Here is a 24,424-nt window from a genome sequence, read left to right on the forward strand (position 1 = left end):
CCCTTATTTACACAAGCACCTCTTTGTGCCTAGATTTCTCATTCAATAGTTATTTGTAACCATAAATAGTAACAGATTATAGTGTTTTGGGGAATACTCTGACTTCTGGGGAAAACTGACCACCACTATTGGTTATTTGGCATCCTATAAGACTCAGTTGACTTTAAAATTAGATATATATCGTCTATAAGCAAATCATTTTTCTCTTAACACAAAGCAAGGGGACAGTCATTGGCCAGAGGGGAGGGCCCGTTTGGTGGAACTGATGAACATCCTCCCTTAAGCTCGTAAGATTTAGTGCTGGCAGGGACCTCGGAGGTTAGCTCGCTTACAAATGAGATGAATGCAGAATACAATTCCAGTGCCTTTCCCAGCCCGGGGAATGGAAAGGAGGCAGAGGCTCTCAGAAATTGAGCAGCAGTTTCCTGCCTCTCATCAGCATCAAGTCATTGCAAGAAAAAGATATGGCCCTTCACCTCTAATAACACCCCCCCCCCGTGGGCTACCTCCAAACCAGAACCTGGAATCTCAAGGGGGAAAACACAGTGGTGGTCCTGCTCAAGTTGCTGGGCCTGAGCCTTGCTTCTCTTGAGTACGTTTTTAGCAATGCCCTTGTCCTTGCTTTACTTGCTCTCAGTGGCTTTGACCCAAAGTGGGATGTATGAAATGGCATCCGAAACAAATTCCAGAAATCACAGCAGGCACGGGCACTGAGTGGGGTTCGCGTTTAAGGTGAAGACTTCTACTTGGCTACTGAACCCCACGTTTGAGAATGTAGAGATGTTTGACATTAGGTAGAATGGGGTTTATTCACATAGTTCAGTCCTGGAGTTCAAGTGGCCGCTGTTCAGGAGAGCTATCTCCATTTAAAATAGCTCTTGATGAGAGTAGCTGAAGTCAGAACTACAGTTGGCAATAATGAACAACCAGCAAGCCCCATGGCTCCTAATCTATCTCCAAAACACTTTCAGTTCAAGTCAATATGAAAGATTACTGTTTCCAAAGAGAAATAACAGTTTTGATTTCACTTCTGGAAGTTGGTTTAAGATTTGACATATAAACTTATAGATAATAGCTAAAAGTGTGTGATTATGTTGATATAAAATTTCCTCGGCCTGGTTGCTTTCATGGTTGGTTTCTTCAAATCCAAACTGACTTGTGTTCCCAGTGCCCAGGGAAATTATTAGTTCCCAACCATCTGGACCTCATCTCTCAGGTCCAGATGGACTCATGCTCACTGTAGTTTCTATTGATAGAGACCTCAAGGGCTGGTAAAAATTTTGGTCCCCTTTGCACTGTAGCTTTTAGGTAGAGACATTGATAGCTAATCACAAACTTAAGTGTGGGCTTAACGTGTTCATTGCTAAAATGCATGCAACTTTAGGTTACTTGACTGACAAGTCTACTGTTCAAAATGAGAACGTTCCCCTATGTGCACCTGGAGTTTCAGGTGATTCAGAAGCTGTTACAGGAGCATGAACAGGCTGAAGTGGCCCAGCAGTACAGGAGAGATCAGGTGAAAACTGAAGAAAGGCAGGAAGAGTCCTTAGCAATGAGAGCTTTCTAAAAGCAGAAAGGATGGGCTGGGAGGTCTGGGAAGGAACCAGAAGTGGCTGGTTCTTCATCCACTAGGCAGGGAGTTAGCTAGATGAGTTCCCCAATTATCAGATGATTGGATTAGTGAGGCTTCATGCACGTGTGCACATGTGTGTGTATGTAGGTATCTGTTGAGTGAACCAATGACAAAAAGAAATCTCCATCCCTGGGCAAAATATAGACTCAACTGCATGGAATTTTTTGCTTTCTAGCAAAGGTCATTTCAGTACCTGAAAGATTAAGTACAATCTGGGGCTCAGGAGAACTGAAAGGAGAAGCAGGGCTCGAAGGGCCATTTGCTGTGATCTCAGCTTTTGAATCAGTTTTTGTTATGGAGATGGAAGGTTATCTGGCTTACACACAGTAGCAGACAAATTATGGTGTATGGAAAGGCATCATGCTGCACATCAAGTATGGATTAAACTAGTACAAAAACTTACCTAAGCTTCTAGATTCTGATTTTGTATTATCTGCCTGTATTAATTAGCTTAGGACAACTATGGTGATTCACATGCTAGAGTTCCCTGGAGGAACAGAGAGACAAGACCCTTTAAGAAAGGTATCCAAAGGGCAGCTCTCAGCATGGCCCCCACAAAACCCTCCAGTCACAGCAGAAAATAAAAGACTTGGGAACAACTGGTATCTTTAAAATATTTAATATATCATATCTGTTCCTTATGATTATGCAAGTAACAAATTGGACAAAAATACTTTGCAGAGTTTCTTTGGGCTAAAGTCACTTGTTTATAAGCCATAATCAAGGAACAAAAAGTTGAAAAGCTCTAATGTTGAAAAATCAACAGCCAATTGTCAAATTATTCCATTATTTTAAAATAAATTCCAGTAACTGAATATTCTAAAAGAATAAAAAAGAATAACACGCTTCTATTGAGAAGCTAAATGAAAACTTTACATTAAATCCCCCTGCCTCCCCTTCAAATTCTTAACCAAAAAGGGCTCCCCTTTTAGTGCCTGCTTTGTCACTGACAGGTGTGCTGCGCAGAACCCACAGCAATGGTGCTCTTCTGAGGCTGGTTTCTGGTGAAAAAAAGAAAAAACAGGAAAAAGGCCAAACCATTAACTGTAGATGAAATGGGTCTGCAGGGTACAAGTCCCCTTGGCGAGTGTGTCGCAGGTGGTAGTCACTGTTGGGAGCAGGACCTTGTGTGTCAACACCCCACAAAAGCATCTTTTGCAAACTGCTGACACCGTAATTCCAGACGGATGGTCATGGCTCCTTTGGGGGTGACAGCTGTGCAATCTAAGATTACCTCTCCAGTCACATCAGGCTTGCAAACCGAACACCTCCTTACCCTGCCAAGAGGCCACGGCCAGACGTCTTTAGTCTAGGCTGAGCTCCATCATTCATTAATTGACAGGCGTCTGTAGGGGCTGGTTTGGGTGCCACCTTCCCCACAGACTCATACATAGCTCAGTGTGACTTTCCCCACTCAAAATTACATTTCCAACCTTCCTAGCTCACACGTGCTATAGAAAAGCTGCACATGCATGTGTTCTGCAACCATTTTCACCATGATCATCCAAGAAGTTTTAGGAAGATGGTGGGTAATAATTTTAGGTAGCAAGAGAAATCCAGAATCAGGGTAATTTATACATGGTGATATAGTTCTAAAACTAAACCAACAACTTGGCAATAGGAATAAATACACAGTAGTCATCTTAAGTTTAACCTTTTCAAACACTGCCCAGAATGCATCTGGGGCAGAAGGAAACAGATCCAAAGCTGAGTGCCTCAGTGTCGCCCACATATACTTCTAAGTGCACTGACCAGGGGAATTCTGACCGAAGATGGCTGGTCCAATTCTGTGTTTACTGCATACAGGCACACAGACTTTTTCATTTGGCTGTTCATGAACTTTTTGTAGGAGTGGTTTGCATTATATGTAAGGATCAGAGGGGATTTCATTTCAACAAAAAGAATGAGGCCGAGTGTTTCCCTTTTTTGGCTCTGATCTGTCTCAAAATGTGTATCTGTGAGTGGAACGTAGCTCAGGCTCAACAGTGGAATGGGACTGGCGTTCGTTGGGTTTAGTGGAATACGCTTAAAAAGATTCATCCTGAGTAAGAGTGAAAAAATATAGCAGTACTGAGTCAAAACAAACCTCTATAAAAATTAAAAAATTCTACCACAGAGCATCAGTATATAAATTTAAAAGAGGCAAAATCTGATGCTCACAGCAAACCTGAATCATTTCAGTGAAACTGCAACAATGGTGCACAACAGTCAAAGGCATCAGAAATTGATGCATCTGAATCCATCTGAATTGTTTTTAAAAATCAGAATATCCTGTGGATTTCATGGTCCCCAAATGGGAGACTGGAGTTGGGAGGCTAGGACACACCATGGAGACCACCCCTTGGCTGTGCAGCAAATACCATCTTCGTCATTAGACAGGAAGAGCCACGGGGATGCAAGAACAGAACAGAGCGAATCCCAGTCTCACGCAAACCAGAGTTCTGCCTCCTTGGCAAACGAAGAGCTCTTTCTCAGCTTGCGGGCTCTGCACCTAAAGTCCCAAAGATCTGCCCCCAATGGGGAACTTCCGGAGACTTTACAATCATGGGATTTACCAAGGCTCGGACCCCACTGCCTGGTCCCTGAGGACATGGCTGGGGTGACACCAAGGCCTCCTCCTCCCAGAAGATGGGCTGGTTCTTCCTCAGTCCAGGGGACAAGCTGGGGCCAGAGGGCAGGGGTGGAGTGCTCCTCCCCCCTCCTCCCACACTGCATCCCTCTGGCTAGCGGAGGGGATGCCAGGGACCAATGCCAAGATGGCGGCGGCCTTTCCCGCCTCAGAGTTCTTCGCTTGGAAGTGGGCTGGGGCCCTCCCCACCCACCATGAGGTCTGCAGTGGGGCCCTCACTTCCTCTCTCCACCAGCCTCTTCCACAGCTGATGATTCTCATTCAGATGCTGCGTTAGCTGACAAAACTTGCGGTACTTGACCTTCCTTTTTCGTTGTAATTCTGTGAAAATCAAAATACAGCTTTAACATCTGAGCACCGCCATGGCAAGGACTCACCTATGACACAGATAAAGCCGAGAGCCACCTAGAAAGAGCTTTCTGAGAGCTGGGGGGTTGGGGGGGGTTCTGCATGTACCCGGGGGGATAAGAGGATGGCAATGTGGTAGGGGCTGATATGGGAGGAGGACTTGGGAGGATGACAATGGAGGGGGACATGGGAGGGCACCTTACTTGGTCTGGCCCCAGGCAGAGAAGTCTCAGGAGCAGGAGCAGGACCTCCATCTTCTTCTGACTGTGACTGCTCACAAAACTCCTCCCTCGCAGCATCTTCACACTCTTCCTCGATCCACAGGCCAGGCAGCAGGCCCGCTGCGTTGTAGGAATTACACAGGGGTCCCACTATGTGAGAGATAAAAGATTCCTGCAACTTGGCAAGCTGTGGGCAGTGGCGATCCATGAAAGGACTGATGGGCAGCCCAAGACTGGCCTCTTCATCTCCCTGAACAATTTAAAAAACAAGCACAAGAGGCACTTTATACACTTCCAGTGTTCCCCTCCCTGACCCTACACCCCAGTCTCCAGGGTGGCACCAGAGCATTTTCACCTATGTGATCACTGCCTTGCAAAGGATTCATGTGGAGATGGAGTATTGCTCATCAGGGCTGTGATCTCCATGACAGGATACTAGTGATGAAGCTGAGCTATGAGCTCTAAATGTTTACCATCTGGCAGCTATTTCCTTCTCTATTTCTAAGGCCAACCTAATATTTTTCTTTCTTTAAAAATCATGCTGAGATAATTGTACAAATATGTTTACATATGTTGGATTTAACATTTTTTTACCATGTTTAATATATACTGGATTACTTGCCATCTAGGGGAGAGGGTGAGGGGAAGGTGGGGAAAACTGGAATACAAGGTTTTCCAAGGGTCAATGGAGAAAAATTATCCATGCATATGTTTTGAAAATAAAAAGCTTTAATAAAAAAATAAATAAAATTCCTAACTCCACTGGGGGAAAAAAAAAGATCATGCTGGCTGACATCTTGAGAAGTTTTCTACAGCTGTGATTCTAAGTACATAATCACATCCAGGTCTTTAGAAAGCATCACATGCACACCAGACTTCTGTGCATTTTCCTTTTATTTGGTTCCTCAGATTTGGGGTTCATTCAACAGTGAAATGGCACTGAAAAGAGAGACTGCTTCTTCTTTCCGCATGAGCAGTATTGTCAATGCCCCATTCCCCCAAACCACTAAAAGGCCAAGAATGTGAATAATGAGGGGAAGAAACGATCTCCCTCTTTTCTCAAGCCCACTTCCTCTCAGAGGCTGGCAACTAATGATAACAGACATTCCTTGCCCAGCCCACAGGAAGTAGGCCACAGTGATGGGAGCAGTATAAGGCAGTCGGGACTTGACTCATCTGACAGGAAATTTGGGATATTACCCATTTGGGGGTCATCTTCCCCCCACTTTAAGAAGGAGCATAAGAAATTTGTTTTTCACATTAAGACTTTAGTATTTGTTTTTATTGAAAGACAAATGCTTTCAACAAATAAAAAATTGTAAACTCTTGAAGGAATACCTCAATGAATTTGATTTGCCTCGTGCTTGGAGAATTTGGGGCTGACAGGATTGTGTTCTGTTGTTCTCTGGAAAGGGAATTAGGATGAATGGAAAGAAATTATAAAAAGGCAGCTTTCATCAATGTGAAGCAGTACTTTCTAATTATTGAAGTTATCCTATAGTCTGTTTCACAAAGGCATGAACTCTCTGTCCCTGGAGTTCTTCAAGCAGAAGCTAACTGGATGTAGAATAGTATGAGATGCATAGGAAATAAAAAAGATTCCTACTTAAATGAGCCATGTTTTGAGTGATTTTTGAGGGTACCATTCAAGAATAAAATTATGGCATGTTATGAAAATACATTGGCAAGTTTATGAAACATAAGATAAACATCTTGTACCACAATACTGAAAGACCCTGTTGAAGTCAGCACCAAGTGGAGGGTGGGCACAAACCTAAGAGGACTCCCGAGAGGGCATACAAAGGGCAGAGCTGGAGGAGGAGGAAGGGGAGGACAATGTGGTCATGCCTAACGTACTCCCATTCCAATGACTCCTTACTAGAATAGGAATAGTAAAGTCCTGGCGGTCAAGGAGACCAGGGAAATCACCTCCTGTTACATGTATTTGAATGAGGAAAGGAGGATTCCTTACTCAAAGTCAAAGAGCCTAGACTTGCATGTGGCGCAAAATAAGCCACGCTATCAGTTCATCTGTAAAGGGGAGGACTTCACCACTGCACCTAAATCAGTGATTCTGTGCTCGTAGGACAATATCAAAAGAAAACCATGAGTCTCGCAAAGCTGTGGCCTGCCCCTCTCTCAAGGCCTCCCAGCTCTTCCTTCTCCAAGGCAAGAAGCTACAGTGGAAAGTGGGCAATGGGGGCTTTGGGTCAGAGGGCCTGAGTTTGTTGGGCTTTTTTATGTAAAGTGGTTTAAGCTCAGTTATTCCATCTGGAAAAGGTGGAGGGAGGGAAGAAAGGAACTCAATGATCTCTAATGAGCTAGAAAAATCTTGCCCAGAACTTACTTTCCAGAACAGAACTCGGACCACCTTGGCTTTTGCCTTCTTCCTCCTCCTGGTCTGTGTCACCCCAAGACATCATTTAGGCAAGATGGGAGAGACCAACTATTCCTTCTAGGAAGCTGAAAGACCCCAGCCCAGGAAGAGTCCCCGATCTCCTGATGCTGCCCGGGACCCTAGGTGCTTTGCCAGCTGTTGCACCTTTAGGTTTTTCAAGCTTTTACATCTGCCCTGATCCTCAGCTCCCTTGGATGGGCTATAAGAGTGGGATCTCTCTGAAAGGGGGCCCAGTCTCTCCTTCTCTTGTATGTCCTCCCACCTCTGAGGACTTTGCCACAGAGCACACTTGTCTTGGACCGTTCTATAAACTAGACTCATCCACCTCCAGACCAGACCAGACTCCAACTAGCCTTCAGTGATGGGGACTGATTCTTGTTGTCACTTCTGCTGGCAAAAGCCAAAGGGGCTGGGGCGGAGGAAGGGATGCCTTTCCCCTCCCGGCCCAGACCTCTCTCCCGAGCTGCCGGCCTCCTCTCTGGGGCCTGGGCTCACCTGGTCATAGAACTCACTGACAATCCCTTCTGTCCACCTCACATGCAGATCTTCAGCTTTTGCTGGACCATTTATGTCGGCCAATTTGATGCACACCTGACACACGAGGAGCCGGTCATCTTCACTATTCCACTGTATGCCAGGACTGTTTACATCATTGGCCTAGTTGAGAAGAAAGAAGAATTCTTAAGCTTTGCCCATCATTGTTACCCACTGAGCCCAACTGTGATTCTTGTCCAAATAAGAGTGTCATTTTCCCAAGTCCTCACCAACCACTTATGGCAAGAGCTCTCCAGCTCCAAGGACACTTCCTGCCTTCTAAGATCATGTTAAAAGATTTTTGTCCCTCAAGAGAGTTAACTTCCCCAAGTATTTCTGTCGATTTAAAGGGTTCAAAGGGTTCAAACACCATTTTTAGCAATGAAGAACTATCTGATATGGAATAGGGTCTGAACCTGTGATTTCTCTAAGAGAATTCTCAAATAAAGAAACTCCCTCTAGGAATCAGCACTTGATTGGCAGCTAAAAGTCCTGAAGGTGACTTACCTAGAACCACCCAGCTGATATATATCAGAAGTGGATTTGAACTCAGGCTGACTCAGAGGCCAGCTCTCTATCTACAAGGCCATTTATAACTACCAAACATAATGACAATAATAGATAGCGTTACATGGTGGACAAAGTCAGCCCGGGAGTCACCATTCCAGGCCCTATGTTCCAGGCCCACCTGTGACCCTCTGCCAGGCCCGGAAAACCTGAACAAACCCCTTCCCTTCTGACTAGCCCAGGGCCTGGACCCTGATGGGGATCTCCTCCTAGCACTGTTCTGGAGGTCCTCAGTAATTCAGGGTCTTCAGGAAGAGCTGTGATCTCCCTAAGGATATGGTCAGAATATATCAGAAGCTGCCACTAACCAGCTGGCAGACACTGAGAGATCTGAACTTAATGATCACTGTCAACATGCCTTTTGCCACTACTGGGATTGCCCAATTCTAACTCAGAAGGTTGTCGGAAGATACCCTGAGGCTGGGGAATATTAAAGAGTTCCTTCCTAGAAACTCTAGGAATTATCTTAGAATAGCTTCCTCCTGGTAGGGGGAGAGAATAAGTCACAAGGGAGAGGGCCAAGTAAGCTGACTAGGGAAAAGCAGAATGAGACTGGAGTACTGGGCTTGGTGTTAGGAAAACTTCAGATGCTTACTAGCTTCCTTTAGACCCTACGCAAGTCATTTAACCTCAGTTTGCTTCAATCCACTGGAAAGGGAAATGGTGAATCTCTCCAGTATCTTTGCCAAGAAAACCCATGTACCTTGCATGTTATGGTCACAACTAATTGACAGAATAAGAGAACGCACAGCTGAGATTTTAGATCAAATTTGTAGAGAACTAAGTCAGCACAATCTAATAATTTTCTCCAGTTTTGTTTAGCAACATATGAATAACAGCAAAAAAAAAAAATGTAGATAGTTGTTGGGATTTGACAAGGCATGGATAACAACAAATTTTATCATTGATTCTTATAAAACCTTCCCATAAAAGATTTCTCATTTCCAGCAGCAAATAAAGTGATCTAACCATTGTGAAAAGCAACTGGTATTTATGGTAAAGAAGCAATTCAACTTTCCATACCCTTTGACCCACTTCTAGGAAGGATCACCCTAACAAGATCAGAGACAGAAAAAAGGCCTGATATCCAGTACAAGATTCAAAGCAGCAGCTTCAATGATAGCAAAAAACTGGAAAAAGGCAAATGTTCATTGATTGGGAAGTGACTGAATAAATGAGAATATCTGAATGTAAGAGACTGCTACTGTGCCATTAGCAACAATACTGAAAATTTCAGAAAATCACAGAAAAACAGCCCCAAAACTGCAAAAGTCAGATGAACACTAAGAACTGGAAAGACCAAGTTGAGCTAGAACCAAATTAAGAAAATTCATTGCACAGACAAGAGATTGACTATCAACTATATACTTTCAGATTGGGATGATCTTGCTGAATGTGTTATTTTCAAATCTTTGTTATAAGGACAATTCACTGGGTAGAAGGAGGGTATATTAAGAAATGAATATGCTGTAAAAACAAGAGATAGACAGACAAACAACCAATTAGGATGGAGATAGAAAACCTCCTTCCCAATCCAACTTACTCAAAAGAAATAAAAACAACCCAATATTTACTACCCCTAAGTTTAGGTAACAATACATAAAACAAACCTTAGTATTAAAATCAGCAAGAAAATCAAAGTGCTTTTTGAGATCTGTGGCTAGAATGGCTTCAATCACTAAATAACGAAAATGCTTGAACTCTGGTTGATTAAGGTTACTGAGGAAGTTGAAGTCAGGGCGAGAAAGAAATAGGTTCCAAGCAGCAGCAGCATGATGATTTTCCAGGACAGAACGGTCATTGTACAACACAGCCTAAAAAGGAATGAGGAAATATGTCAGTGGGTATCAGAAAACATTACATCTTAGTAAGACATTTAAAAGATTTTGAAACCAAGAAAGGTAAATGACAAAATGCTATAATTATTTAGAATCAAATAATTTTATAGCTAGAAAAGAACTCTCTGTCACTCTAACCCTATCTTTTGATTAATTAGATTTATATGTGGCCAGTATAGAATACCATCTGCAAAAAACCTTCTATTTACATCAAGGATTAATGTTTAGATATTAGAGATTACTTTCATGAGGATTTTGCAGAAATAGAAACATAAGCACAGAGTTCAATATTACTGGTATTTTCTCAATCATGGGAGAAAGAGGGAGTAATGATATAAGTGATTTTTTTCTTTAAGGATCTGGCTGATATCTTCCTCCTTCAAGGCTCAATACAGTAACATTCAAAACCGAGTCATCTCCAGCACAGGCCCCCTCTGTCAACAAATGAATAAATGCTGATGTCCTTCCCACTGTTCATAATTTTTAGTGTTTTTCCTACTTCCTCATGTAGCCCCTGTGGATTATAAAGTTAGAACCCAACTGTGGTGGCTCCATTATTAATGTAAGGAATAGTTGATTATGGTCATTTTAACAGGTCTTTTTATCCTTTGCTGGTTATCTTTCCAGTTTCATCCTTAAAAGCTCTCATGAAAATTTAGCTTAACAAAGTCTCTCTCATCAACTTTTCTGGTTTTTGCTATACTACCTGCTGTTTTTTAAGGAGTTCATAACCTTTCACCATCTTCTGATTTTCTTCTTAAATGTAATTATGTTGTTTTTACATGCAATTTGTTTCTGAATATGGCCCCCTCTCCCCTTTCTCTACCCAGAAACCTTCCCTTGTAACAAATATTTTTTTGTTTAAAAAAAAAAGCAATTAAGAAAAACCAACCAACAAAAATATAGAGACTTCTAGCATAAAATTTTATAAATGAATTTATATCCTAAACCAGTTATGTTAACTATCATATTTCTCTACTTAGTAAATTAGTTATTTCCTAGCTAAGATGGTTTCTAGGCTTTTTTTGATAATCTTGTTATGGTGATTCATTTGTATTTTAAACTTCTTTCAAAAATGGCAATATTCTACATCAATGTTATTTTTATCCATTTCCCATTCCCGAGGCTAAAGGCTGAGTTGAGGCATACTGCTGGCCATATTTCTTCATTTTTATTTTTCTCTTGATTTTGATCTGTGCCATAAGATGATCATTATGTAAACTGTTGATGTGAAAAATGAGTCATACATTGTAATCAATTTTTTTTCTGTCAAGAAAAAATCAACTTTTTGTGTTACTTAACATCTCCTGACTTTCTCTTGAATAAAACATCAATGATAAAAAGACATTACTATGGCTAAGGGACTATCCCAGTAAGGAATGTCCAAGAACAAATTGGAGTAAAATGTTCCCAAATGGACAGGGGAAATAGAGTATAAAATAAAAGTTGTAGGATTTAGAAGACTAGATAGATACTCTCATCCAAAATTCTCATTTTATGGTTGAGGAAGTTAAGGTCCTGGGAAGGAAAAAGACTTTTGCCCAAGTTCAAAAAGGTAGCTAAGAAGTAAAGCTAGGACAAAAGACTTGAACAATATGAGGCCTTTTTGGATAAAAGGATCTACTGAGTAATAGAAGATGATATAGGCTCTCTACATCCTTTCCTTATCTATGATGCTCAACCATCCTTTAATATAAGTATATAGGAACTTTAAACCAAGTGTATATGTATAAATGAACAAGTATCTGTAGGATGTCTTTGTAGACTGTAGTCACTGAATCCTCTTATTATTCAGACCTAATAAGTATTTTATAAGAAATTTTGCATCCTAATTGTTCTTTTCTCTGATATAGAAGCACTGTCCAATTTAGATCATTGTTGATTTGCCACTCCTTCAGAAATTTATACACAGTATTATTCTCTGAATTTATAGATATTATGGCAATCTCAAACAAGATTACTTTTTATTACTTTTGTGATATTAAACACATTTAACCCAAAGTTCTGGAAAATAAGATCTGAACAGACAAATAAAATATTAAAAAGTTGAATTATTATTATCTGTTTATCTGAAGTATTCTGTATTCCTAAAACAATGGATGGGGTCATCTAAAATTATGTGCCAAAACCAAGTATAAAAGACACATCTTTTATTTGGAGATTTAATAGGAAGCATAATACACACATACATGTATTCACACACACACCCACATACACTTATCATCATGGACTGCTGACCAGGCACCCGATCTTATTCAGTGATGAGAATCCAGTGCTGACAATCATTGCCATCATTCTGCTGCTACTGACCCAGCACCACCCACCAAAACTATCTCTAGCAACTGGGTCTTTGTAACCCGACTCCATTTGGGGTTTTCTTCTTAATCTGGAGGGGATGTATGTATAAATATGTATGTTTGCATAATATAAAGGAAAGAAAATTAGTCTTGGGACCAACTATACTTATACTATTTGCAGAGTTGTTCCAAGGAAAGTTCTTAGTAAATTTAAATGTGCTTTATAAATGGAAGTTATTATAGACATCTGAGATACAAAAGGGAGGAATTTACCAGAACAACGTTTAATTTACATAGCTTTCCTAGTCAAATCTCATGCTATTTCTTCCCCTCCAAAGTCCTTCTCCTCAGTTATTTAGCTGCTTCTTTTCTGGGGTTGTTAACTACTTAGGATTTATCTAGTCAGTCCAAGGAATTGCAGAAAAGAGAATAAAGCAGACCAAAAAAAAGGGCAATTGTCCATTGAACCTGGCCCAGAGTCAGGAGGACTCATCTTCCTGAGTTCAAATTCAGCCTCCAACACTTACTAGCTGCATAACACTGTCTGCCTCAGTTTCTTCATCTGTAAAATGAGCTGGAGAAGGCAATGGCAAACCTCTCCAGTATCTCTACCAAGAAAACCCATATAGGATCGGGTTATAAAGAGTCAGGCGCGACTGAACATCACCATGACAGGGGAAGGCAGGAAAACCATCCAGAACTCTGGGTGGAGATTCAATGGCAGAGAGGAAAAGAAGGGGGGAGGGAGAGGAGACACCCACGGCCTGACAAGGAACCTTAGGCCAAAATGTGCCCCTGCACCCTCTTGGCATTTAGAGCAGCCCCTGACAACCCCAGGGCTAAAGATGTCGCACATCCCATCCCCCTCTTCAGCATCAGGGAAGAAATTCCAAGGCACGTTCAGAAGGCTCAGAGTCAGCATCTTAGCCCAAGGCTTCAAAAAGCAAAAGGGAAGAGATCTCATCTACCAATGTCATTGTCAAGTTGTTCATCCACCTTTGTCACAGTCACACTCAGGCTAGGAACAGCATTTCTAGAAGAGGGATGAATACTTCCATCCATTTCTTGCTTTCTGAAAATCCAGGCTAAATTATGATGTTTTGAAAGAGATGAAGGCTTTCCAAGTGGATATGAACTTTCACCTGATGACATGCTGCTAAATTAGCACTTCAGGAGCAGATCTTTAGTTGCTAACTCAGCATCCCCATTCCATGGCCCTTTATTTCCACTTTAAGGTTAATTAACTGATTCAGAACCAGCTCATAAACTTAATCTACATGCCTGAACCTAGCTTATAAAAAAAGAGTTCGAGACAAAAAGAACCAAAAAATGACTGTAAGAGGAAGACTACAGAAAATGACTCAGTTTCCAAGTTAAAGACAAAATCATATAGAAAGGCTCCAATGTTTTACCACAGTAATGTCAGTCTTTCATAAACCATCTATCTATATCCATCTGGATAACCAAATGGAAAGATTTTTGACCATTTTCTTAAGATATATTGATATGAGCAACACATCATCACCCCTTTAAAATTAATGAAGGATCCAATGGGGGAAAATGGATATTTAACTATTATATAATTATATCAATTTTTAACAGTTTCTTAATTATTCCTCTCCAAGTTTTATGATAAAAAAAATTCCTACCTGTGGATCACTAGTGGCCACCAAAAAGGCATTTGTCCGTCCTGGGTGATCATAGTCATGCATAGCTGCTGCCACATAAAGAGCCATCAGTTCCAAAGCAGGAATGTTCAGCGCTACACAGCCATAGTTTGGATCCGTCATTGGGCAACTCTTGGAGGAAGTATATGAAATGCGTATAGGAGACAGTCCACTACTATATTCTGGGAGGGAAATGCAAAGCAGAAGCAACTGTCATTATTTTCAGTTCAAAGCAACAAAGATTTATAAAGTCTTACATAAAATGAAGACTTGACATTGGGGACATCCCAGAGAAATGAGATTCAATCCCTGCCTTTGTATAAACCTTAAAGTCTAGTATAAACAGTATGACACAGAAACAAATAACTCCTCCGAAAAGCAGAATATGCTAAGAGGACAGCACGCCAAGTGATCTATAAACTCTAGGCATGAAATATAACCTGGGGAAGTGGGGTTAAAAGAAAGCTTCATAGAAGAGGCAGAAGCTGAACTGGTCCCTGAAGGGCCCATCATCCTGCTAAGCTTCCTTCTACTCAGTATTACTTGCCTCATTTTTGTGTAAATTAACCTTATATTGCAATCAATGACACTGATAATTTAAAAATTATCAGCTCTGAAGTAGACATGACCAACTGTTTTATTGTTGCTGGACTTAGGACTTCACTGGGATAGGATCTTCTGGTAAGAAATCTGTCTCTAGCACAGCAGACTAGTTAACTCCTGCACAATTCAGAGAGTTGCCTGAGAAACTGAGAGGTTAAGTGTCTTGACATAGGAATCTTGTCTTCTTGAGTCTGTATTTTGCTTAGAGTGTTCCCAAGAGGCAGATTAGCTCTTTGCTGTTCAGGTTAAGCACTATAAAAATCCTTTGTTCTAGATACTCCTTGACTCATTATTTCTATTTTTAGGGTGAGTGACTGATTCCTAAACTAGGAGCTCAGTTCCCTGGCATGGAAGCTGGCATTTCTGCAACTCCCAAACACCACATGGCCCCAGGATCCACAGGGTGATCTTGATGCCATTCGCCATGGCAGTGACAGAATCCTGAGGTAGTCCTCCCTGATGAGCAACAACAGAGATGGAACCAGGGTGGAGGAGCCAGCCTAGATCTTGCCCTGCCTCAGCACTCCCAAGTGACACTCCTCACTCTTCCCTATTTCTTTAGTCCTTCTGGGAGGCCAATGTCACATGGCATGCTGATAGATTAGCACCATAGGAGCAGTTCTTTAGTTGCTAACTCAACATCCCTTCTACCTAGGCCCACAAGTAACCAGTGGCACAGTCTGTGCCTTGTAATCCCCTCAGCAAGGATTTTCCTGCTGCAGTCATCGCTGCCACGATTCCCAGCCCTCACCATCACCCCCAATTCTGTGGCAACAAGTAGAAAATGCAATTCTGCTTCCCCTCACTTTCTCCAACTAATCCTGGCAGGATCTGAAAGCACTAAAAATGCCTTCTCTCCTGGGCTTCAGGACTGGGGTGGGAGTTGTTACCTGATCGAATGGAAAGGGTACAGATATCTGGCTAAATCCAACTATGTATCCCTCTAAGGTTGTCACTAAGTTGGAACTAGGGCCAGTGAAAAGTGATTCCTCAATATGGAAAGAGACTATGACAGCTTTGAGACCCGTCCTCAGGAGATCTTCTACCCTCAAAAGGGAAGGTAGCAGGAAGTGAGTGATAGTGAAATATAGAAGAAAAAAGAAATTACCAAAGACCTTAAGAAAAAGAAAACAGCTAAATGCCCTGAGCTCAAGCATATAAATAATAGGGAAGCTATCAATAACAGATGGAATCATGGTCACCAGAACACCTAAAACAAGTCCAAACATATCTGAATTAATGTAAAACAAAGGAAACTGATTGAGGCAGAGGACCCTGTAGATTCCCTCAAGGGTTTGGAACCAAAGAAAGATGTTCTCAATGATTCAAAAAAGAAGTATGTAGCAAAATTTAGGGCCTGTATAGCAGAAATAACTAGCAAAAGAGAAAAAACTTTAATCCATGGTGGTAAGTCTCCATAGAAGCAAAAGAAATATTGTTTGGGAAAAACAAATATACAGAAAAAAGATGCTCTAGAAGAAGAGAAGCAAAAGTCACAAATTTAGAAAGAACACATCTCTATAAAAAAGCAAAATGTATTGATCTTGAGGACAGTCAGATTGGGTAGAGACACTGATCAAAGACCTTCCAAAAGAACAAAAGTGAAAAAACCTAAATACCATAATGCAATAAATACCACCAGAAAACTTCCCCAGAATTTCTAAATACAGAAAAGAATCAGTAAAAGGAATCCAGAGACTGCTTCCAAGGGAACAAAAACCCTTAAGACACACAATGATTAAATTTTTAAAATTACAATGACAAACAGTAAATCCTGCAAGCAACAAAAAGAAAGGCTTTTAAATATTGAAAAGAAAAGGAAAAGTAGATAAAAGAAGTTTATGTTACATCCACCAAAAGCCCAGAAGGGAATGGAATATGTCCCCATGGGCAAAGGTAGTGTCAAGATATAAACTGAAGTGACATTCTCGTTAAACTGAGACTAATTATTAATGAAAAAAAGGACATTCAGTTTTTTAAAATAGACTTGAGGCATCCCTAACAACAACAAAAAATTCTTATGTGATCAAATTATTTACTTTGCAACCATCCAGACAACAGAACGAAAAGTATAAGAAATTAGTTAAATTATTGGGAGAGAGGAGGAGAAAAAGTCGCCTTTGGCCTTAACAATCAAAGCAAAGGGACCATTAAAAGATTTTTAACGATATACAAAGAGATAAAGATAAAAATGAAACCTAAACAGAAGAAATGTGCATGAAAAAAACATAGACTATAAATCAGACTTCAAGACTTGCAAATTTCAAGACTAATCCATAGAATAGGAGGGCCCATAAAAGGAAACTTAAAAGAAAGACGGTTGAGTGAAATGTGTAATGCATCCCAACCAAGTCATTGATAAACAATGAAGAAAAGATAGCTCATGTAGTCTCTCTGGAAGAAGGGAAGTCACATGAAAAAGGAAGTCATAGATGAAATGGCAAAGGGAAAGATTGAAACAGGGGAAAGATATCTTAGGGAAAAATCTTAATTCTGTGGCCACAGAGGATCCCATAAAGAACCTTGGCATGAGGAAAGAGATCTATTTCTTTAATTGGAAATGGGAACTTTACAATGGACATAATCTACACATATCTTTCTTAGGAGAGACTTTTGGTAGTTATGAATCAATTTTGACTGTTCTGGATATAAGCATGGAATTATGCAAGTCACTAAAGTGCCTTATGTATCCTTTGACCCAATGATCTCCTTATTGAGCATACATCTCGAAAAAGTTAAAGACAGTAACAAAGATCTAATATGCACCAAAATATTCACATTAGAAAAGGTGATCTAGAATCTTAAAGAAGAAAATGATTCTTTGAAAATTAGAATTAGGAAGCAACTAGGTGGCACAGTAGAAAGAGCACCAGTCCTGAAGTCAGGAGGACCTCAGTTCAAATCTGGTCTCAGATACTTAACACTTCCTAGCTGTGTGACCCTGGGCAAGTCACTTAACCCCAAATGCCTCGGGGGTGGGGGAGAAGAAAAGAAAAGAAAAAGAAAATTAGAATTAAACAAGGGGAAGTCAGTGAAGCTATATGGGACCAAGAAATAACAAAATAAAACATAAAAATGAAAAAAATAGAAAAGAATGTAAAACATAAGAAAAACAACAGATCTGGAAAACAGATCAAGAAGAGAAAACATAAGAATAATTGGACTACTTGAAAGCTGTTACAAAAAAAAGAAGCTCAACACAATAAAACAGGAAATAATCCAAGAAAATTGTTCTGAAGAGGTGGAACAGGAGAAAGTAGAAAGAGAAAAAAAAATCCACCAATCACCACCTGAAAGAGATCCTACAAGGAAAATACATTACAATAAGGATCATTTTTATAACAGCTAAATTTTGAAACCCCTACATCAAAGAGAAAATTTTACAAGAAACAAAAGAAATTCAAATATGCTAGAATTACAAGTAGAGTTGAACAGGATCTATCAGCAGCTACAATAAAAGACCACAGGCCCTGGAATATTATATGTCAACAATTAAAAGAACTAGGCCTATGGCCAAAAACATATCCAGCAAAACTAAGCATAATACTGAATGCAGACACTCAGTGAACTCAAAAATTTTAAAAATTTTGTTTCAAACAAACCTGAACTCAATAGAAAATTCAATCTATAAGAGCCAACATCAGAGACTAATTTCAAGACACTCAAAAAAAAAAAAAAAACATGTTTTATATATGTGAAAATGTAAATCATTTAAGTCTAAGATTGACATTAGCAATTGGGTAGTCCAAATGAAGGATTGGGAAAGAATTGAGTGTGATCTGACTCTAAAAGGGAAAACCATCTAGGAAAAGGTAAAAATAGTAATTGTGCTATATGAAATGAGATGCAGAGTAAGAACTGACATAGAGGCACTAGATGGGGGGAAAGGACAGGTAGTTCCAAAAACCTAGTCACATTGGGAATGGGTTAAATAGGGAAAATATCACAAAGCTTATAACACCCTCCAAAATCTAGAATGAAAGAAGTGGGGAAAGAATAAGGTAATTAAGGGAGTATAGATTTATAGCAGTGGGACAAAGTGTATAGATTAACGGGAAAGGCATGAAGAAGGAGGGAAAAGGTGGCACAGGATAATATGAGATACAGTAAAATGTTTAGATTAATTGGAGAGGGATCAGGCATGTAGATGAATGGAATAAAAAAGGAAGGGAAGGATGAGGAGAGAAAATAAGGGAGGGTTCCATTGGGAGGGAGGTTAAATAATAGCAAAGCAAATTAAGGAGTAGAATTAAAGTAGAATTTATTAGAAAAAAACCTAGAGCTAGACATCTTTGATCTCAGACAAAGTCAAACTTAAAAATTCAATCAAGAGAGAAATCTATATGTTAGTTATATTAATATTATTTTAGATGCATGTCTATTTATGTATAAATGCTTATTATATATATATATATGTGTGTGTGAAGATATGCATATAGGTATATGCATGCGAGTATATGTGGGTAGAGGGCGGTGTACACATACATAAATATATCCGTGCTTAACTATAGCCTTCTTGAAGGAATCTAGGAGTGTAAGGGGAAAAAAATAATAAGGTAAAAAGTGCACAGCAGAAAACGAAACAGTAATGTATAAGGAAGAAAAGATAGTCACGTATATCATGTCTTTTATTATTATATATGCTTTCTTGAAATGAAAATTTATTGTTACATATTTTGAATCCTCTCTGATGTTCTGCGGGGCACATGACCATGCTTTATTTTGTTTTGTCTTATTTTCCCTTTTCCATCTTTCTTCTTTTATTTGATTTTATTCTTATTTTGCATTTAGTTTTAAATAAAGAAATTTTTAAAAATTCAGTCTAAATGTTAAAAGGAAAATTTATAAACATGACAAAGTTCTAAGATTTCAATCTCAAGACAGATAAGGTACAATCTATCCTACTGGAGACTTCCCAGTTTGCTTCACTACCATAAAGGCAAATTTCCCCAAGTAATGATATTCACAAGAAATTTCCTGTAGACTTCTTGGAATAAAGCTTTGATGGGTAGAGACTTGGCAGTAATTATCACTGGTTAACTAATATAATGAAGAATTGTTCTGGAAAATAAATAAGATTTCATAGGTAAGTCAACTCAGTTGGCTTACCTCGGCCAATATCAGATCTATTTATAGTCTGGGTATTATTGTTGTTGATGATGATCAATCATGTTTGACTCTCTATGACCTCGTGGACCAACTGTCCATGAAGTTTTCTTGGCAAAAATGCTGGATTGGTTTGCTATTTCCTTTTCCCATAAATCCTTTTTCTCAGACAATCAAGAATTTGACTTGTCCAGGATCATACAATAAGGAAGTGTGTGAGGCTGGACTTAATCATGGCTTTTCCTGATCCCAGACCCAGTGCTCTCCCATCAACTGTCTCCTGGGACGTGGACCATAATTCACATGCAAACATATCCATTTGTAGATTTTATTATAAAGAAAAAAAACAGTGCTTTGATAACTTCAAAGATATAAAACTAATGGAACTTCTTCCCATTACACTATTAGTTTGTCTCTAAAAATTTAATACTCGAAGAATCATTTTGCTCAAATGACTGATGAATTATACTTATGTTCTATACTTGTTTACGATTTAGAATTTTCTAAAACATTTTAAAACATCCATTTGTTTAGCTGTAATTATTCTTCAGTTTGTGAGCACTAGAATTGTATATACTGGAATTATTTTTAATACCTTTAAAACAGAAGAAAAATTAGACATTCTCTTGGGAAATATATTTATATAAGAATATGTTTATGTTTCCAGTATTTTTAACCAGGAAAAATCAATTATCAAACATAGAATAAAAACTGAAAATTTGGGGGGATTGTAAATGTGTCATTTATTTAGAGCAGAATATCTGAATGTACACATATCCATACCCAAAATGTAATCATTCAGTGCTTTAATTGAAGCATTAATTTATATAGTCTAGATTTTTTTTGTTAGGGTAAATGAAGCTATTACTAAATATCTCAAAGCATTGAAATACTTTTTAATAAATATGATAAAGTATTAATGTGATTAAATAAATAAATTTCATTTTTAAAAGTAGGAATTAATGAATTCAGTCCTTCTTGGAAGTTAAAAGTTTGAGTGTGATAAATTTATAACATCCAAATAAGAAATACTGGCTGAAGTACCCAAGTTAAGTGTTTATTCAATTGAAACCACAGAAGGATCCATTGATCAGAATCACTTTGAGAGACAGTGATTTGATTCTACTGTTTGATTTACATTAAAAGGTCATCAAAGTCAGATGAAAGAGCTTCTTCTTGCATCAGCATTGCTAACACCAAACTTAACCTTCGCTCCCAGTCAATCAGCATCTGTGTTAGCCTTTCTTTCAACAGAGCCTTGATAACATGGCATAGATCAGGAGGACAACAATATAACATGGCTGAGCAATAATAAATGTTACTGGGGCTTCCCGTCAGCAGCATGACAACAGCAAATAGTGGATTTTCAGAGCTTTTCTGCCATATTTTAAATTTAGTCATATCTTAAATTCTTATACTGAGACATTTTAGCAAGAGAGTTACAAAACAGCCTATCATTTATTTTGCTAATGAATATCTATTAGCCTAACATTTGAGTGTTCCATCCGAGTCATGGCTGTAGGCTCTTTGATCCTAATGAAAACTTGACTGAACGATCTTTCTGTTACTTCAGCGGAATCTATATGTGTTTGTATTTCTTCTTGAATGTGTATTAGAGGTTCACAATGCACTACAAGCTTATGACTGGTCATTCATGGGCACTTCTCTGAGGAAAAGCGACCAGCCTCTCCAGGACAAAGCCTGCAGACAGGCCGAGAGCTTGTGGAATGCAGAGGTACAATAAGGGACCAGATCTGAGCTTCTGTAAAAGAAAGAGAACTGGCTTTTGGCACTGGCAGGAAATGGCTATGAACTGGTTAGCTGGCCATGAAATTAATTCAATGAGTACGTATCTGATAGGCCTGGATACCCATCAGTGCAGAAGGTGATGGAACAGCATTTTACCCAGGGGAAGAGTCAACCTGTACATGATAAGTCAGAGAATGGCAAGGAAAGGATTAGGAAAGGAAACTGTGTCAGACATTTATTGCTAGATTATAAATCTCCTAGTGTACTTTTTGTGTTCTGTAAACTTCTACACTTGATCCTTTTTATTTTCCCTTTTTCCCAAGATGCTAATATAGTTCTTTTTTGAAATACTTAAGCTTTGTCTCAAATGACTAGGGAAGGGGAGATTATTCAAAGAGAAAGAACCCTAGCAATCAGTAAAGATTGGAGAGCGGTAGAGAGAGAAAAAGGCCACCATTCCAGAAGCAGCTCTGTGGTATGGGCCTATGAGAAGTCCATTCACCTGCAATTCCATTATGAGTGTTTTCCTTCCGTCAGCATGGGCACCAATTTGTCATTATGCCAAAACATAAAGAGCTCACTACTAGCTCCTGACCTATCCCTCCAAATCCCCAAACCAAAAACCTTTGAAATATGAACACCATATAATAATGCCCAATTAATTTTAACTTTTCCAGATGGATTAAAATAATTGGCTAACTTTATTAATACAATATTTATTAAAGCAGAGCTTAATGACCTGTCCAGAAGGCACAAGAGAATGTGCTTTCTAAACTACCGAACTTATTCTCAGACTTATCCTTAAACATTCCTTTACCAAAGGCAGTACCTGAACGAATCACTTTCACAAGATCTTGACGGATCTGTTTAAATCCAGGAATCGGCCGAGTTGTCAGGTACCAAACTGCATGTAAGACATCTGTAGCATGTACACGATTGTGATCTACAAATCAACAAAATATTAGGGAAATAAATTCATTTATTATACATAAAAGGATTGTGAAAATGGGATGCTGAATAAAGTCTTAACATTTTGTTTAAAATCTAAAAAATATCTAAGAAGAAAAGTATTGCTTCCATTTCACATAATATTTTCTTAACACTCTTCCTTTTCACTTATAATTTACATGTCCACTCATGTGCTGAAAAAAATGTCGTTTTCCAAAGATTACTTTGACCACTTGTTTCTCAGTAACATTAAGGCAAAGTTTTTAAACTGACAAGCATTTTTCTCATAGCACATTTTTTTTTATTCTGGATTTAAATACTAAATAAAATTGACATTTCTATGTACAACCTATGACAGGAGTGTTGTACATGAAACTATAGATTTTTATTATATACAGCTTGCTTTTCAAGTACATGATAAAATCAACCTGCAGTTTTCAAAACAAATCCATAAATACGTATTTTATTTTTAAAAACTATATCCTTCTTTCTCTATGTCTGAAAAATAAGGGCTATTCATGGACCAGATTCAACTGGATCCCAAAGAGTTTTAGACTGCTCTATTCTTGGGTGATCAGGTAGCCCCTACTGCCAAGGGTTCACCAAATCAATGCTCAACTTAATGCAGACAATCCATCAGCTTATTCCAAAGTGGCGGAGAACTGAGCTCCAGCCTCCCTAGAAAAAAGAGAATCTGGGCCAGCACCAAACAAGCATTTTTAAAAGGTGCTTTCTTCCTGTATATTACTATCTAAGGTCAATGGAAGTGAAAAGGTAACATAATTAGTGGCATATCACAAAATCCCAAGTAGTAAATGTTTTAAAATAATTTTTTTAGATTGTACATGTTCATTTTTTTACCTATTTCCATGAGTTGAGATAGGAGAGAAAAAACAGAACAAAAGGGAAAAACCATGAGAAAAAAAGACGATAACAAAAAAAGGTGAAAATAATATGCCTTGATCTGTATTCCATCTCTATAATACTCTTTCTCTCTCAATGTGGATGGCATCTTTCACCCAAAGTTTATTGGAATTACCTTGGATTAGCACACTGCTAAGAAAAACTAAGTCTGTCATAGTTGATCATCACACAATCTTGCTATTGCTGTGTCCAGTGTTTTCCTGACTCACTCAGATTAATTCATATAACTCTTTTCAGACTTTTCTAAAATCAGCCTGTTCATCATTTCTTATATAATAATAATATTCCATTACTTTCATTAAATATTTTTTAAAAGACAAATTGTGGCCCACACCAGCAATTTGTTCTCAGATTCAACAGTATTGTGTTTATTACTACAATATTAAAATGCTGACTTCCCTATGTTCTATCCTGGAAATAACTTTGTGGACAAATTCCCAATTTCTACTTGGGGCCCACCTTCAGAGGCCATCTTGTCCAATCTTATTGCAGAAATTTGGAAACTGAGGCCCAAGGAGGTTAAATAACTAACCTAGGAACTCAAAAGATGGGTTTGGAGCTCAGATCTAGTAACTCAGGAGCCATCATTAACTTCTTATGACACAAATTAGAATATAAAAAGTTCCAAGTAATCATGAATTCTGATTCATTAAATAAAATACTCATTAGAATGATTCCTAAGTTGGGAAATCACCCGGAAAATATTCTTGCAGATCCATTATTTGTTCAATAAGAACAGGGTCTCAATCTCCACCTTTTCCCTTAGCATGATCTTACAAACCCTAGATAACATGCTTTTCTGGGGCATAAATAACTTAATTTTTTCTCATTAATGCAAGTAATAGTAAACAGCTCAATGTGTTTGGTTTGCTTGGTGTTTACTGCTTCACAATTTACAAAGCTCTTTCCTCAAAACAAGCCTAAGAGAGAAGTAATATAAGTATCTTCATTTATTAGATAAG

The 24,424-nt window shown here is 38.9% G+C and overlaps 1 protein-coding gene across 2 annotated transcripts in view; it reads right to left on the reverse strand.

The window, feature by feature from the left end:
• Positions 1-2,240: 2,240 nt before the first annotated feature.
• Positions 2,241-24,424, reverse strand: part of PDE3B (phosphodiesterase 3B) — a 138,766-nt gene continuing 116,582 nt past the window's right edge. Inside the window, exons 11-16 of one of the 2 annotated variants that reach the window (XM_012552477.3) lie at positions 22,420-22,533; positions 14,115-14,314; positions 9,941-10,144; positions 7,725-7,886; positions 4,814-5,081; positions 2,241-4,583 (exon numbers count right to left, since the gene is read on the reverse strand). In XM_012552477.3, the coding sequence (XP_012407931.2) occupies positions 4,411-4,583; positions 4,814-5,081; positions 7,725-7,886; positions 9,941-10,144; positions 14,115-14,314; positions 22,420-22,533 (1,121 nt within the window). In that variant the 3' untranslated portion in view covers positions 2,241-4,410. The remainder of the gene's footprint in view (positions 4,584-4,813; positions 5,082-7,724; positions 7,887-9,940; positions 10,145-14,114; positions 14,315-22,419; positions 22,534-24,424) is intronic. The other variant, XM_031942732.1, reaches the window with a different exon arrangement.

This window comes from Sarcophilus harrisii, chromosome 6 (genome assembly GCF_902635505.1).
Source record: "Sarcophilus harrisii chromosome 6, mSarHar1.11, whole genome shotgun sequence".
Lineage (NCBI taxonomy): Eukaryota > Metazoa > Chordata > Mammalia > Dasyuromorphia > Dasyuridae > Sarcophilus > Sarcophilus harrisii.